Source organism: Microcaecilia unicolor, chromosome 1, assembly GCF_901765095.1.
Source record: "Microcaecilia unicolor chromosome 1, aMicUni1.1, whole genome shotgun sequence".
NCBI classification, from domain to species: Eukaryota; Metazoa; Chordata; class Amphibia; order Gymnophiona; family Siphonopidae; genus Microcaecilia; species Microcaecilia unicolor.
In genome coordinates, this window is record NC_044031.1 from 156,687,404 (window position 1) to 156,703,876 (window position 16,473).

The following is a 16,473-nucleotide window of genomic DNA, read 5'->3' on the forward strand; positions in this document are numbered from 1 at the left end:
AAATTTGTATTCTGTAAAGGGTGTTCTGTGTCAAATGCCCTTTATAAAATCATGCTTAGCACCGATTCCTGTGCCCAACTTTGGCCACGAGGACTTATGCCTTCTGAAAACTGGTGTAAATCCTGGTGCACAACTTGGGTACACAACCTAGGAATTCTATAACACTGTGCCTAAATTTTTTGAACACCCCTGGCTCACTCATGCCCCTTCCATGGCCAATCCCCCTTTTGGGTTGCACACAATACACGCTGGGCACTTTGAGGCATATTTTCAAAGCACTTTGGGAGGCTAAGTTCCATAGGTTTCTATGGAACTTTGGGAGGCTAAGTGCTTTGAAAATAAGCCTCTAGTGTTATAGAATAACACATAGGTGGATGTGCATGCAAATCCAAATTAGTGCTAATTAACTCCAATAATCGATTACTAACAGCTTGTTAACTAATTAATTCACATGTGCATCTGCCATATATGCCCAAATTGGGGTGACTTTATAGAATCCAGGGAAAAATGTATAACATCACTTAACTGGCTGCCTCAAACCATTTATAATAAATTATTAGTTACTGTTCCCCTGTACAGCTGGAGATAAATATATTTTCAACCCTTTCTTGAAAACAAACCCTACTCCCTGGTCAGCAGAACGCTCTTCAGTATTTATAAAGTATTGGGCTAATATTTAAGTGCCATGTTCGGCATTTCTAGTAAATCGCTGGCTATGGCATGTAAATATATTCCCAGATATTTTGCACCACCCAAAATCCATGTATGTCACAGACCAGGTAATAACAATATTCAGCACCATTATCTCGATAACTTAGCAGTGCAGTTTTTCTGTCCTAAGTTGCACAGATACCTGAAGAGTAGCATTGAATATTGCTGCTATCTGGATATTTTCTTGCTGTGCCCATAGATTACTCTGGTATTATCACGATAGTGCGAAAGTGGTGTGTAGCTACACCTCATTTGAACTGCATGCATTAGAATTTAGGCGCAGTTCATTACAGAATACGCTTAGCAAGTTGTGCGCGTAAATTTTAATTATTGACAATTAGTGCTCATTAGTGCTTCTTAAGAGCTGTTAAAATGCTAATTGGCTTGCTAAGCCAATTAAGTTACATGCATTGTTATAGAATACGCCTGGATTTGAGTGCACGCTATATAGAATCCGGGGATAAGCACATAGCATTGGGACACATAGACTGAGGTGCCAGTTTATAGAGTTGCCCATTTAGGTGTTTGTTTTCTAGTTAATTAGGGGACCTTTTTGAGTACAAGAAATCATAATGGACATATAATAACTCTTCCTCTCTACGATTCTCTTCCTCTCTATGATTCCCTAATGTGTCTGTACACACGAACCTTCTTCTACCACAACATTACTGTATTTGTTCATACCAGAATTGGCGAATGCCATGAAGGTACTATGTAAGCCACATTGAGCCTGCAAATAGGTGGGAAAATGTGGGATACAAATGTAACAAATAAAATAAAAATAAACTAATAAATTGGTTAGTCCTCTTGGTTGTGTTATTTAATCCAAATCTCAATCCTTTCACCTTAAGGGAGCAATTCTACAACTGGGAGCCTCCATTTAGATACCCCCAAAACACATGGTAGGAGCCAGTTCTATGACGGCCCCTTGATGAACAGGTTCCTTATTCCAGAGTCAACATAGATTCAGCCAAGGGAAGTCTTGTCTCACCAATTTGCTTCATTTCTTTGAATGTGTGAATAAACATGTGGATAAAGGTGAATCATTTGATGTAGGCGACCCTCAGGGGGAGGAATGCTGGCTTCGGCCTAACCCCTGGTAAGCCTTTCCTCAGCTGAGAGGTGCCCACCTCTACCACCGGCTGCCTTTCAGGTACTGTGGAGGACTTGCAGCTCATCTGCATATCCTTACAGCCTTCTCCGGGGTGACACCCAGGTCCACCCCGATCCACTCAGGGCCTCCGCTCTAGGGGGCATTTTTCTCTTTGTATCTAATCTTTTTCCAGTTGCTAAAGTACCTTAATCATTTATGGCCCCTATTCACATTCTCTTCCTAGCTCTGTCCCTTCCTAATCTTTTCCCTCACCCCCTACCTCTCTCCGCTACAGGAACTCACTTCCCATCCATTGACTTCATCACCTCACCTTGTCTCCTATCCTCTTCCTCCCTCTTGGCTTTTAATCTCCGTCTCTTTCTTCCCTCCATTATGCCTTCCCCATTCCACCTAAATACCTCTCGCCTTCGACGCCTTCGTGGCCACACCTCTCCTACTCTCCTCCGCTCTCTTTTACTCCTTCTCTTACTCTCAGCTGGTGACATCAATCCCAATCCTGGTCCTCCTCACCAACTATTATCCAAACTCTACAGATCTCACCGTGACCTCTCTAACCTCATCTCTATTCCTCTTCTGCCCTCCTCTTCTCTGCCCTTCTCTTGCGCCCTATGGAATGCCCGCTCTATCTGTAACAAACTCCCCTATATCCAGGACCTCTTTATCTCGCGTCACCTCCATCTGCTCGCCATAACAGAAACCTGGCTCTGCCCTGATGACTCTGCTTCAGTCGCAGCCCTGTGCCATGGCGGTTATCTATTTTCACATACTCCTCGCCCTGCTGGCCGTGGGGGCGGTGTTGGACTACTTCTCTCTCCCTCCTCCAGATTTCAACCTGTTCTTCCACCTCAATCTCACTGTTTTTCCTCCTTTGAAGTCCACTCTATCCGCCTTTTCTCTCCTCTGCCTCTTCGAATAGCGGTCATTTATCGTCCCCCTGATAAGTCCCTTTCATCCTTTCTCAGTGACTTTGACGCCTGGCTTGCCTTCTTCCATGATCCTTCCTCCCCCTCTCTCATCCTTGGTGACTTTAATATTCCTGCTAATGATCCTTCCAACTCTTATATTTCCAAGTTACTCGCTTTAACGTCCTCCTTTAATCTCCAACTATGCTCCACCTCCCCCACTCATCAAAATGGTCACTGTCTCGATCTCATCTTCTCCTCCAACTGTTCACCTTCTAGTTTCCTTGCCTCTGATCATCCCTCCTCTGATCACCATCTTATAACTTTCACACTTAAATCTCCTCCCTCCCAGTCCCGTCCTATCCTATCTAATTTATCTAGGAATCTTCACGATATTGACCCTTCATCTCTATCCTCCCATGTTTCAAACCTCCTCTCTACTGTGGCACCATCCACGTCTGTCAACGAGGCTGTTTCTTCTTACAACAATACTCTATCCTCTGCCTTAGACACTCTTGCACCTTTGATGACCCGCCCTGTAAGGCGTACAAAACCCCAACCTTGGCTGACTTCTAATATCCGCTACCTACGTTCCTGTACCCGCTCCGCCGAACGCCTCTGGCGGAAATCTTGGGCCCTTGCTGATTTCTTACACTTTAAGTTCATGCTGACCTCCTTCCAATCTGCTCTTTTACATGCCAAACAGGATTATTATATCCAACTGACCAACTCTCTTGGCTCTAATCCTCGACTTCTCTTCACCACATTGAACTCTTTCCTCAAGGTGCCCCTCCCCCAACTCCCCCTTCATTATCTCCTCAGACCCTTGCTGAATTCTTTCACAACAAGGTTCAAAAGATAAACCTTGCTTTCTCTACCTCACCAGCTCTCCCTCCACTAGTCCGTTCCCCTCTCTCTCCTTCCCCTCATTCCCTTTCCTCCTTTCCTGAAGTTACTATTGAGGAAACTACACTTCTCCTTTCTTCCTCAAAATGTACCACCTGTTCCTCTGATCCCATTTCCACCCACCTTCTTAATGCCATCTCTCCTACTCTTATTCCTTTTATCTGTCACATTCTCAACCTCTCACTTTCCACTGCAACTGTCCCTGCTGCCTTTAAACATGCTGTGGTCACACCTCTCCTTAAGAAGCCTTCACTTGACCCTACTTGTCCCTCTAATTACCGACCCATCTCCCTCCTTCCTTTTCTCTCCAAATTACTTGAGCGTGCTGTTCACCGCCGCTGCCTTGATTTTCTCTCCTCACATGCTATTCTTGACCCACTACAATCTGGTTTTCGCCCTCTCCACTCAACCGAAACTGCGCTTACTAAAGTCTCCAATGACCTATTACTGGCTAAATCCAGAGGTCAATATTCCATCCTCATTCTTCTTGATCTTTCCGCTGCTTTTGACACTGTCGATCACAGCATACTTCTCGATACCCTGTCCTCACTTGGATTCCAGGGCTCTGTCCTTTCCTGGTTCTCTTCCTACCTCTCCCTCCGCACCTTTAGTGTTCACTCTGGTGGATCATCTTCTACTTCTATTCCTCTGCCTGTCGGCGTACCTCAGGGTTCTGTTCTTGGTCCCCTCCTCTTTTCTATCTACACTTCTTCCCTTGGTTCATTAATCTCATCCCATGGCTTTTCCTACCATCTCTATGCTGATGACTCCCAAATCTACCTTTCTACCCCTGATATCTCACCTTGCATCCAAACCAAAGTTTCAGCGTGCTTGTCTGACATTGCTGCCTGGATGTCTCAACGCCACCTGAAATTAAATATGACCAAAACCGAGCTTCTCATTTTCCCCCCCAAACCCACCTCCCCGCTCCCCCCGTTTTCTATTTCTGTTGATGGCTCTCTCATTCTCCCTGTCTCCTCAGCTCGAAACCTTGGGGTCATCTTTGACTCTTCTCTCTCCTTCTCTGCTCATATCCAGCAGACCGCCAAGACCTGTCGTTTCTTTCTTTACAACATCCGTAAAATCCGCCCCTTTCTTTCCGAGCACTCTACCAAAACCCTCATCCACACCCTTGTCACCTCTCGTTTAGACTACTGCAATCTGCTTCTTGCTGGCCTCCCACTTAGTCACCTCTCCCCTCTCCAGTCGGTTCAAAACTCTGCTGCCCGCCTCATCTTCCGCCAGGGTCGCTTTACTCATACTACCCCTCTCCTCAAGACCCTTCACTGGCTCCCTATCCGTTTTCCCATCCTGTTCAAACTTCTTCTTCTAACCTATAAATGTATTCACTCTGCTGCTCCCCAGTATCTCTCCACACTCGTCCTTCCCTACACCCCTTCCCGTGCACTCCGCTCCATGGATAAATCCTTCTTATCTGTTCCCTTCTCCACCACTGCCAACTCCAGACTTCGCGCCTTCTGTCTCGCTGCACCCTACGCCTGGAATAAACTTCCTGAGCCCCTACGTCTTGCCCCATCCTTGGCCACCTTTAAATCTAGACTGAAAGCCCACCTCTTTAACATTGCTTTTGACTCGTAACCACTTGTAACCACTCGCCTCCACCTACCCTCCTCTCTTCCTTCCCGTTCACATTAATTGATTTGATTTGCTTACTTTATTTATTTTGTGTCTATTAGATTGTAAGCTCTTTGAGCAGGGACTGTCTTTCTTCTATGTTTGTGCAGCGCTGCGTATGCCTTGTAGCGCTATAGAAATGCTAAATAGTAGTAGTAGTAGTAGTAGATTTTCAAAAAGCATTTGACAGATTTCCTCATGAGAGACTCCTGATAAAATTAAAAACCCAGTGTTCTGTTGTGGATTAGGAATTACTTGATAGATAGAAAATATAAGGTGTGGTTAAATGGCCAATTCTCTCAGTGGTGGAGGGAGAATAGCAGAGTGCCTGAAGGATCTGTACTGGAACCGGTGCTATTTAACATATTTATTAATGATCTGGAAATTGGAATCATGAGTGAGGTGATTACATTTTCAGATGACACAAAACTATTCAAAATTGTTAAAATGCATATGGATTGTGAAAAATTGCAGGAAGATCTTAGGAAGTTGGAAGATGAGATTTAATGTGGACAAGTGTAAAGTGATGTGCATTTGGAAGAATAATCAATATCATAGTTATTTGATGATAGGTTCCACCCTAGGAGTCAACCCCCCCCCCCCCCCCCAAAAAAAAAAAAATATCTAGGTGTCATCGTTGATAATACACTGAAATCTTCAGTTTGTGTAGAGAAGGGAGAGATGGAACTGCATTAATGATAGAGGGTATGGTAAGGATAAATACATTTGAGCTGGCCAACAGGCAATGCCCCAGAGACAATCTTAGTGTGTTGAAAAGGCATCTTCAAAAAGAAATGTCCCATTAAACCATGTTTCTTTATGTGTTCAGTGATTTTATTCTTTATAGTGTAACATATTTCTTGGGACTCTGATTCAATTTGCCTAGACACCAAAGAGCATGACCATGATCTAATTATTTAACTTCCTGTGCTCAAATTTAACTTGGATCCTCTGGGAAAGGGCCTAGTAAATATGTGGTTTACCATTGCACTGATGACATTTTATAAATAATGGACATTATGAACACCACGAAGGATAAAGATGTCAAAACCAATCAGGGCCAGATCGAGAATTATTTAAGTTTTGGGATCTGAACTGGGATTAATAAGCCAGCAATCTAGTGATTTTTCAATAGACGGAGGTAATAAAAGCTAGAATCAATATCATATAACCTAGCATCTTCAAAAGTTACAAACCTCAGTGGCGACTCGTTTCACAAGGGCAGAACCGCTCTTGGTTCATCCTTCCTCCTCACTGGCCCCCAATCAGGGCCAGATCAAGAATTATTTGTGTTTTGGGATCTGAACTGAGATTCAAACCTACTACATATCACAATAACTCTCAAACCTGTCTTGAGGAAGCTCCAGAGCAAGAATGAAAGTAGGAGAGGATCAATACAATTTCAACTCAAGGGTAAAAAGCAATTTTATTAGTCAGACTCGATGCAGAACTCCATTTCAGCGCAGGGATGCTTGCCTCAGGAGTTAACAAATCAACCCAGATGGGTGTGGATATGAATATACACAAACTCATGCAGACTCTTTACAGGTCATTTGAAAAAACCTAAAAAACAGTGTCGGTGGTAATGCAAATGCTACCAGAGTAAAATATTGTTTGCAACTAAATTGCAGGTTTCAAAAATCTGATCACAAGGAACAGCCAGGCGGACAGATTTTTAGAATACACTCTTTGAATATACTGCCTCCATTGCATGGAAATTTATCTCATGCATTTTCATTGTACGTATTCTGAGTACCTGACTGACTGATGCACCCCCAAGACAGGTTTGACACAAGAAGGGTAATTTTATAAGGGGTGCCTAGTGTAAGCCTATTTTCAGGCACCTAGTTTCAGTGAATTTTAGAATGCTAAGTAGGTGCGTACTTATCTTTATAAAGTAGTAAAAAAGCAAAAATAGGGATGGCCCAAGAACCTTCCAACAGCAAAAGCACCAGAAGATCAAGGGATAAAATCCAAAAATGTATTGAGAGAATCCAAAATAGCGTCCAAAGGGCCAAAGAAAGAACAACAGTTTGTCTATGATGCAGCATCATGGAATAACAATAGACTAGACGCAGGACTGTGTTTCGGTGAACACCACCTGCTTCAGTGTCACAAAATCTCAGTGCTGTAGTGCCCAGCTGATACATGCAAAATAACCTCTGTTTTTGTTTTTAGCACATATAGGTTTGCTGAAACACAGTTCTGTGTCAGGTCCATTGTTATTCCACAGTGCTGAATCATGGACTCCTTGGAGACAAACTGTTGTTCCTTTTATGACCCTCTGGGCACTATTTTGATGATTTCTCAATACATTTTTCGCATTTTAGCTCTTGATCTTCTGGTTCTTTTGCTGTTGGAAGATTCTTGAGCCATCCCTGCTTTTACCTTTTTTCACATTTTATGTAAGGGTTTCCCCCCCCCCCCCCCCCCACCTTCTTTTATTTTTTTTTTCTTTATGACGTGGTAGAAGAAGTTGCAAAAATTGTACTTACATTGCAGGTGTGTACATTATACCTGCTTAAAAATGTCTGTTTCTATAGTTTTTAAGTAGGAATCAAGATCAATATCATATCACCATTCACGCTATATAGAGAAAAGTCACAGACCTCAGTGGTGTCTCGTTTCACACAGACAGAACTGCTTTTGGCTTGCCTTGCCTCCTCACTGGTCTGAGTAGACTTTTTAATCCTATTTAAACTTTTTAAATTTTAAAGTTTGTAATTGTTTAAACCTTATCTTATTTCAGTAGAACGAGAGCCCATCAACCGACATGTGGCATGTTTTGCAAAAGCTGCATCAGGGACTGGTCCTCAAATTTTGCACGTCATAAAGCTCAAATGTTTTCTGTATCTAAGTATAAGCATCCAAGATTTCTTCATGTTTGGGTTTTACCAGGCGCATCTGCACAGGAGCCAAGAACTCTTCTGCGCATGCGCCTGCACAATCCTCCCACGCCAAAGCACAGCTCTGCTGCTGAACTCCTTAATGCTTAATGAGTGAGCATTAAAGGGTTATTATGCACTGTTCCAGCAGTATTTTACGGTGCTATTCGGAACAGCACTGATTGAGCATTGGGGCCTACTATGAATTGTACACTAAAGTGCAACATTTACACTAGCATATATACCTGCTTTTACATGGTGTAAATAATAGCGCCTAAATGTTGGTACACAAATGTTAACTTATGCTCTATTCAATAACAAAATCTGGGCACCCAGATGCCATTATGGAATTCATTGCATTTTAGCACCCAAATTGGGGTGACCTTTATAGAATTGCCCCCTTTTGCCCTAATTCTATAAAATTGTGTGCCCAGTTTAATGCTTAGGGTGCAGATTTAGGTGCCCAGTTTATAGAATAAAGACAGTTGCTTGTGAAACATAATCATTGGCTGTTAATTGGAGTTAACAGCTAATTATTGGCGTAAATTGGTGTCATTTGTGCATGCAGCTAAACTTTGTCATGTGCAACTTCTAGGGAGGTGTGGCCATGGGAGGGTCATAGGTAGGTCAGGACATTCCTCTGATTTATACATGCAGGTTATAGAATACTAGGGGTTACGTGCCTAACTTTCAACAGTTAGACATGAGCACTTTCATGGCATAAGTGTGTTACCAACCCAGTGCCTAAATTTCAGCACCATTTATTGAATGTTCCACTTTGTGTCTATGGGAAAAATATTTAGGTCCAAACTCTATAAATGTTGCCTTAAAAATCGGCGTCAAAAAACCATAGTTTATAGAATAACACTAATTATGTGGTTTTTTGGTGCTAATTTGTAAGACATAGTTTATAGAATATGCTTACATGCTGTTCTTGTGACTAAAATTTAGGCACACCCCTTTTCGCCACCTAAAACCAGGCCTAAATACCTGTTAGGCACAGATTTACTTATGTACTTATAAACCACTACTAAATGGACTTGGGAAAAATCCACAATTCCAGGAATAACATGTATAGAATGTTTCTATGTTGGGAAGCTTGCTAGGTGCCCTTGGCCTGGATTGGCCGCTGTCGGGGACAGGATGCTGGGCTTGATGGACCCTTGGTCTTTTCCCAGTGTGGCATTACTTATGTACTTATGTAGATTGGGTATATTCCATAATAGTGCACATAGTTTTTTTGAAATCCCCATGGCCAAGCCCCCTTTTCAGCTGTGCACATTAGAATTTATGTGCAATGCATTGTAGAATACACCTAGAAAGTTGTGGGCTTAAATGCTAATTAAAGTCACTTAGTGCTGCTAATTGTAAGTGCCAATTATCAGCGCTGATTGGCTTGTTAATCAATTAAGTTGTGCACACAATTTGACCATGCAGGCCAAATTAGCGCACATATAGAATTTGGGGGTTAGTACATAGAACTCTCTATCCTTCTTTAATACTTTGTCATGTGTTTTAATGTTAGGTTTTGGTCACTTGATCGAGCAATTGATGCAGCTGGCAAATGGACGGGTAGTACTTGCCCTGGAAGGAGGACATGACCTTACTGCCATCTGTGATGCATCGGAAGCCTGTGTAAATGCTCTCCTAGGAAACAAGGTGAATGATGAAAACAGGATCCATTAAAACATTGCCGTTTTATTTCATTTTGTTACTATGTGCACCAAGTCTTTTCATTTTCATCTAAAAGGAAAGCCAGAATTCATCTTTTATTAGCATTCACTATATGCATTTATTATAAATATAAATAGTTTGTAACAGCATATACAGTATCTGGCAGATTGTCTTCTACCTTCTGTCCCAAGTTGCACCCTGTGTTCTCTGACTGAAACTCTTTGTGGTCCTTTTTTGAGAGTTAAATTTGATGCTACAAGTCAATCAGCCTTTGTGGTCCTGGTCTCTTCCCATTGGAATACTTTGTACTTGTATTTAGAATCACTGCAGAAATTTAAGAAGGGACTTGAATCGCTTATTTTTTCAACAGATTTTGGACAGTTCCTGGGGTGAGAGAAGATGGGTGTGTTTCTGCTTATTCTCTGATTGTTATGATAAGATAGTTGTCAAAAGAATGCTTATTTTGTATGTTTTTAAAAATGAAAACCACCTGGCTTTATGTTTGTAGTTTCTCATGCTAGCCAGGTGATCCCCCAGATTTTCAGCAGCACATAACAATGCTGTTGAAAATCTGGGAAGACCACTTTGGCACCAGCCGGATAGTGTCAGTGAGGTTTGGGCCAGTTAACAGTGATTTTCAGTGGGTAGTGCTCGGATAAAGTTAGAACAGCAAAACGTCTGTTCTATTTTATCCAGCCAGTGACCAGGGCACTGGTCTGAATATCATGTTCTAGCCACTGTTCCCTCTTAGCTGGGCAGTAGTCCTCCAACTGCATTGCTGCCAGCAGGAGTTGGTGCTTCAATATTGTGTTTTCAATTACTAGGAACAGGCAGGTTCCTTGGAGTCCTGTGGAGTTTTCCTGTGCCTCGCTATTGAAAATGTGATAATGAAAAAGCACCCCCTACTGGCAGGACTGTAGGTGGAGGACTCCCACTCAGCTTAGAGGGAACAGTGTATCATATACCTAAGTGTACCATAGCCAGTGCCTTTAGTAAGCACCTTATTATAGAATGACCTGCTAAGAAGGCAATTCTATAAAAAGGTACCTACATTTAGGCATCTAGAGGGTGCTAATTTGGAACTTTTTCTATAAAGGAAAGTAGACATTTAGGGCCTGTTATTCAGTGATTTAAGCAGGCAAGAGCCTCTCCTCCCTGCTTAAATTTCCTGTCACAGTTGAATTGCTGATATTCAGTGACACTAAATCGGGGAGTGCTGCTGAATATCACTTCTGACAGGCTCAAAAAAAGTGGACAGGTCAGAGGCGGGCCACCTCCCAGTCAGGATAAGACCCCCCCCCCCCCCCACACACACACACACACACATAGCTTACCTGACCTCCCTAGTGGTCTTGTGGGACATCAGAGGCAAGAGAAAACCCCTGTTACTTCTGCCTCTAGCGATATTTTCCTCAAAATGGCTGCCACGAGAGATCGAGGAAGCTGCCACTAGGGGCAGGAGCAAGGGAGGTTTTTGCTCCTGCCTCCAATGCCCCTCTGGACCACCAGCGAGGTCAGATAGGTCCCGGGGCTGTGTCTTATCCTGACCAAAAGGTAGAGTTGAGTGGGGGTGGGGAGCGGAGGGGGATACTGACTGGGGGGACTTTTGTTGGGGGATGCCGCCGCACATTGGGGGGCTGGGAGGGGGGGGAAGGAGGAAAAGTATATCAGCCAAACCTGCATATGTTCTGGCAGCCATCCAGCCCACCCTCATTTAGGGGTCCTTTTACTAAGTCATGGTAAAAAGTGGCCTGTGGTAGGGTGGGCGTATGTTTTGGATTCAAGCTGGGCCATTTTTTTTTTACTGTCGCTGGGAAAAAGGGCTTTTTTTAAATGACTAAATCAAACCAAAAGCGGGGTCAGAACTTTCCAAAAACCGATATCAAATATACACACACTAATGGGAGCTCATAAAGTAACGGATGATGACAAGGCACTGTCTATGCAGGAGGAAAAAGCCTCAAGAAGCTCACTAGTGTTAAAAACACTGGAGCAGGGCTACTTCATCATCGGCCAGGAAATGGATGTGTGCTGAAATTAAAACTAGTGGTAAGGGCTCATGCCCTAATCATATGGTAACCATGCAGCACCAACTGCTGATTACTGCCAGGAAAATTATTTTCTATGGCAGAATTCGGTGCATGCCAAACTCAGAATTGGCACACATATTAGCCTGGTGGTAATGCCTATTTGGCATGAACTACCCATGCCCGGTTCTGAATACTGGATGCTAAACTGGTCAGCAATGGTAGGCTTTCAAAAAAATGCTCACCACTGCCAGGGCCGTGCTAACCCGGTAAGCGAGGTAAGCATGGCAGGGGGGCGCTTCCCTCTGGGGGGCGCCGCCGCACCATGCTCACCTCGCTCGCCCTCCCCCAACATCCCTTTTCTTTTTGTTTCTTTTTAAATTTACCTCCGTGGCGGCGGTTCCGGCAGCGCAGCGTCAGGGAAGGAGGCGGCGCTCCCGACACCTTCCCTTCGCTGTGTTCTGCCTTCTTCTGACGTAAATCATGACATCAGAAGAAGGCGGAACACAGCGAAGGGAAGGCTAGACGTCAGGAGCGCCGCCTCCTTCCCTGACGCTGCGCTGCCGGAACCGCCGCCACGGAGGTAAATTTAAAAAGAAAAAAAAAGAAAAGGGATGTTGGGGGGAGAGAAGAGGGTGGGCAGTTGAACAATGGGAGCGGGAGGGCAGGGGAGAAACGACAGCAAGGATGCGAGGGGGGGGGAGAAGAGGGCGGGCCAGGCTGGGACATGAGAGAGAGAGGAGCATGGATGCGAGGGGGGGTCATGGAAGGGAGAGAGGGGAATTGCTAGAAAAGGATGAATGGAGGGGGCAGGGGACAGAGGAACATGGATGGGCATGGATTGGGAGGGCAGGGCTCAGGGAGAGAGGGGAATTGCTGGAAAAGGATGAATGGAGGGGGCAGGGGACAGAGGAGCATGGATGGGCATGGATTGGGAGGGCAGGGAGAGGGGAATTGCTGGATAGGGATGAATGGAGGGGACAGATGGGCATGGATGGATATGGATTGCAGGGCAGGGCTCAGGGAGAGAGGGGAATTGCTGGATAGGGATGAATGGAGGGGGGCAGGTGACAGAGAAGCATGGATGGGCATGGATTGGGAGGGCAGGGCTCAGGGAGAGAGGGGAATTGCTGGAAAAGGATGAATGGAGGGGGCAGGGGACAGAGGAGCATGGATGGGCATGGATTGGGAGGGCAGGGCTCAGGGAGAGAGGAGAAATTGCTGGACATAGAGGGGAGGGAAGAGAGATGAATGAGGGAAAAGGAAGAGAGGAGAGAAACTGCACATGGATGAAGAAAATAGGCAGAAGTTGAGGACCAGAAATGAAGAAGAAAGGAGGAAAGGAAAGAAATAAATGGAAAGGAAGCCCTGGAAACGGAGTTAAGAGGACAGATAGCAGCAGAACCAGATACTGGGCCAGCATGATCAGCAAAAGAAAGTCACCAGACAACAAAGGTAGAAAAAAAATCATTTTATTTTCATTTTAGTGTTTGGAATATGTCCACTTTGAGAATTTACATCTGCTATCTTATTTTGCAATGTATAGCAATTTCTTTCTAAGAATATTGCTGACAATTCCTGTCAGTGTGGCAAGTGGTGAGCGATCATTTTCACGGGGGGGGGGGGGGTGCACGCCGCCGCCACCAACTGATAGTCTGCAGTGGGGGGGGGGGCGCCAACTGATAGGCTGCAGGGGGGCGCCAGAGACCCTAGGCATGGCCCTGACCACTACTGAATGAATATTGGAGAGCTAGAATTTAGGCGCAATCATTATACCAGCAAAAAGGCTAGTGTAAATGCTCACACCTAGATTGGTAGAAAATGTGCATAAATTATAGCATTCTATAATGTATATGTAAAGTCCACCCTGACTCTGCACATTGATATCTATATTTATATATCTATATAGTTCTTTGTGACTCTGTATAAAATAAGTAAACCAATCTAAGTGTAATCATAGAAAGGCATTATATCATGTTCCACCCCCCTTTCTTTTCAATGCATACCAATATCCTGGGCAGAGTTTCTTGGTGCTTAAAATGTTGGCACCCTTTTTTTTTATAGAATTCCCCCTAAAAGGGTAATTCAGTACAGGTTGCCTACATTTAGGTGCTGGGACACTATGCTCTAAGCGCAAAGTCTATATTGGCAATTATAATTACCATTATAGAATACTAGCATCTGAGTCAATTGTTATTGACAGTGCTGCATCATAGACTCCTTGGAGACAAACTGTTGTTCCTTTTATGGCCCTTTGGGCACTAATTTGGTGATTAAATGTTCTGCATTTAGCTCTTGGCCTTCTGGTGTTTTTTGCTGTTGGAATGTTCTTGGACCACCCCTACTTTTATCTTTTTCTCACATTATACGTAGGGGTTTTTCCTCCTTCTTTAATTTTTTCCCTCCCTTTATGAAGTGGTAGCAGAAGTTGCTGAAATTATACCTACATTGCAGGTGTGGACATTATACCTGTTTAAAAATGTCTGTGCCTATAAGTCAGTTTTATACACCAACATTTAGGTGTGACTGCATAACAATGTCAATGGCTGGTATAAATGTCCACAACTAAATGTTGCAGTTACATATGTAACTGTCAGTATTCTATAACCTTAGAGTGTAAGTGCTGGGCACACCCCAACCCACCCATGCCTCTCCCACATCCATGTCCTGTGACCTTTAATATGTGTTAGTTCTGGTGAACGTTTCAGCAACAATAATTAGTTACAGTTTTTATTAAATTTTAGTTGTCTCCACTTTCCTCTGTAGCTTTCTAAAGTTAGTTTTGAGTGTGCCTATTTTCTGGTGTGGGATTCTGTCTTGTCATTCAATGGCGTTCTGTTTTCTTTTCTTTTTACTTATTTGTGAAATGTTATAAATCACTTAGATATGGGATTTTCTAGGATCTGGCGATCTATCAAATCATTAATAAACATAAACATTTCTGTGCTAAGGCTATAGAATTATGACTAAGTGCAGTTATATATGTAACTTCAAATTAGTGCCAATTACCACCACTTAACTGCAATTATAGCTGATTATTGGTAATTAAAGCCAATTAGCACCTAATTTATTAATTACATTATTTGCATATCTGGCACAGTTCTATAACCTGTGTGAGCAAGTTTGCACACACTACACAAAAATGTGTGTGTGCAAGATTATATAATGAGGGGTAAGTGTGTATTTTTAAAAATATGTGAAAAAATGCAAGCTCCTCCCTGATTGCATCCCTGGGAACATTTATTATTATTATTATTACTATTATTATTATTATTATTACATATCATTTATAGACCACCTGTTCCACTAAGTACTAAGCAGTTTACAATGTTTATAAACAAAATACTGAGACAAAATTCGGGAATTACAATAGCATCATATAATCAAGTGAATCAGAAAGTTAACATACAAATCTTTGAAAAAGAATAGTCTTCAAATATTTCCAAAACTAAAACATAACTATTGAAATCTTCTGGTCTTAAAGCATAATCTCTCCTAAATTTGGGGGGCCTGAGAGACCTGCAATTGCTCAAATAACATAAATCTTTTTATCCCCTTAGGAAAGGGAGCAGAAAAAGGTGAATAATAAAATCTTCTATTCCTCCTAAAATCCTTGAACTCCACATATGCTATTAAATAACTTGGACAATCTCCAGTTAAAATTTTAAACAATACACAGGCAAGTTTAAATAAAATCCTACCTTCCACCGGTAACCAATGTAACTGTAAATAAAACTGAGAAATATGGTTATGTTTGTGTAATGGAAAAATTCAGGGGCCCTTTTAATAAGCCGTGTGAGCGTCTACACATGCCCAACAAGTGCCAAAATGGAGCTACCACCCGGCTACAGTGTGGCTCTTGCGGTAATTTCATTTTTGGCACACGGCCAATACGTGCAGCAGAAAAATATTTTTTTTCAGACGCGTGCCAAGTGGCATTTGATGTGCATATGTCATTACTACCCGGTTACTGCATGAGACTTTACCACTAGGTTAATGGCTGGTGGTAAGGTCGCAGACTCAAAATGGACGCGCAACAAGTTTGATTTTGCTGCACGTTCATTTTCGGCTAAAATAAAAAAAAGGCCTTTTTTACAGGTGCACTGAAAAATGGATTGACGCGTGCCCAAAACCTGTGCCTACACTTCCATAAGCCATTTTTCAATGCACCTTAGTAAAAGGACTCCTAAATCTTACTGACGTGTTTTGTATGGATTGTAATTTTTACAATTCACATCTAGGGGTACCCAACAATGGAAGGTTGCAATAATCTAATTTAGAAACTAGTAAGGATTGAATAAGCAGCCTGAATTGAGTAATTTCAAAGAATTTCTTTATTCGTCTTAGTTTCCTTAACAAACAAAAAGAAGTCTTGAAATATGTGTATGATAAATCCTGATCAATATGGACTCCTAATAATTTAATAGCCTTTTACAAAGGATATTGAGCACTACCAACCAACATATGAGTCTACAAAGAATCAGGTCTATAATCCAAAAAAAAAAAGAATTTTGTTTTATCCGCCCAGATAAAGTTGCATATGGGCATTTTATTAAAATGCATAATAAGAATGAAAAAAGTGTCAAAGACACAGATGGATGGTCATTAACTAATGTTCC

At 42.7% G+C, this 16,473-nt stretch overlaps 1 protein-coding gene across 1 annotated transcript in view; it reads left to right on the forward strand.

Moving 5' to 3' along the window:
• LOC115470681 (histone deacetylase 9-like) overlaps positions 1 to 16,473 on the forward strand; it is a 632,873-nt gene that overhangs the window by 516,127 nt on the left and 100,273 nt on the right. Inside the window, exon 12 of the mRNA XM_030204118.1 lies at positions 9,679 to 9,812. Coding sequence (XP_030059978.1) covers positions 9,679 to 9,812 — 134 coding nt within the window. The remainder of the gene's footprint in view (positions 1 to 9,678; positions 9,813 to 16,473) is intronic.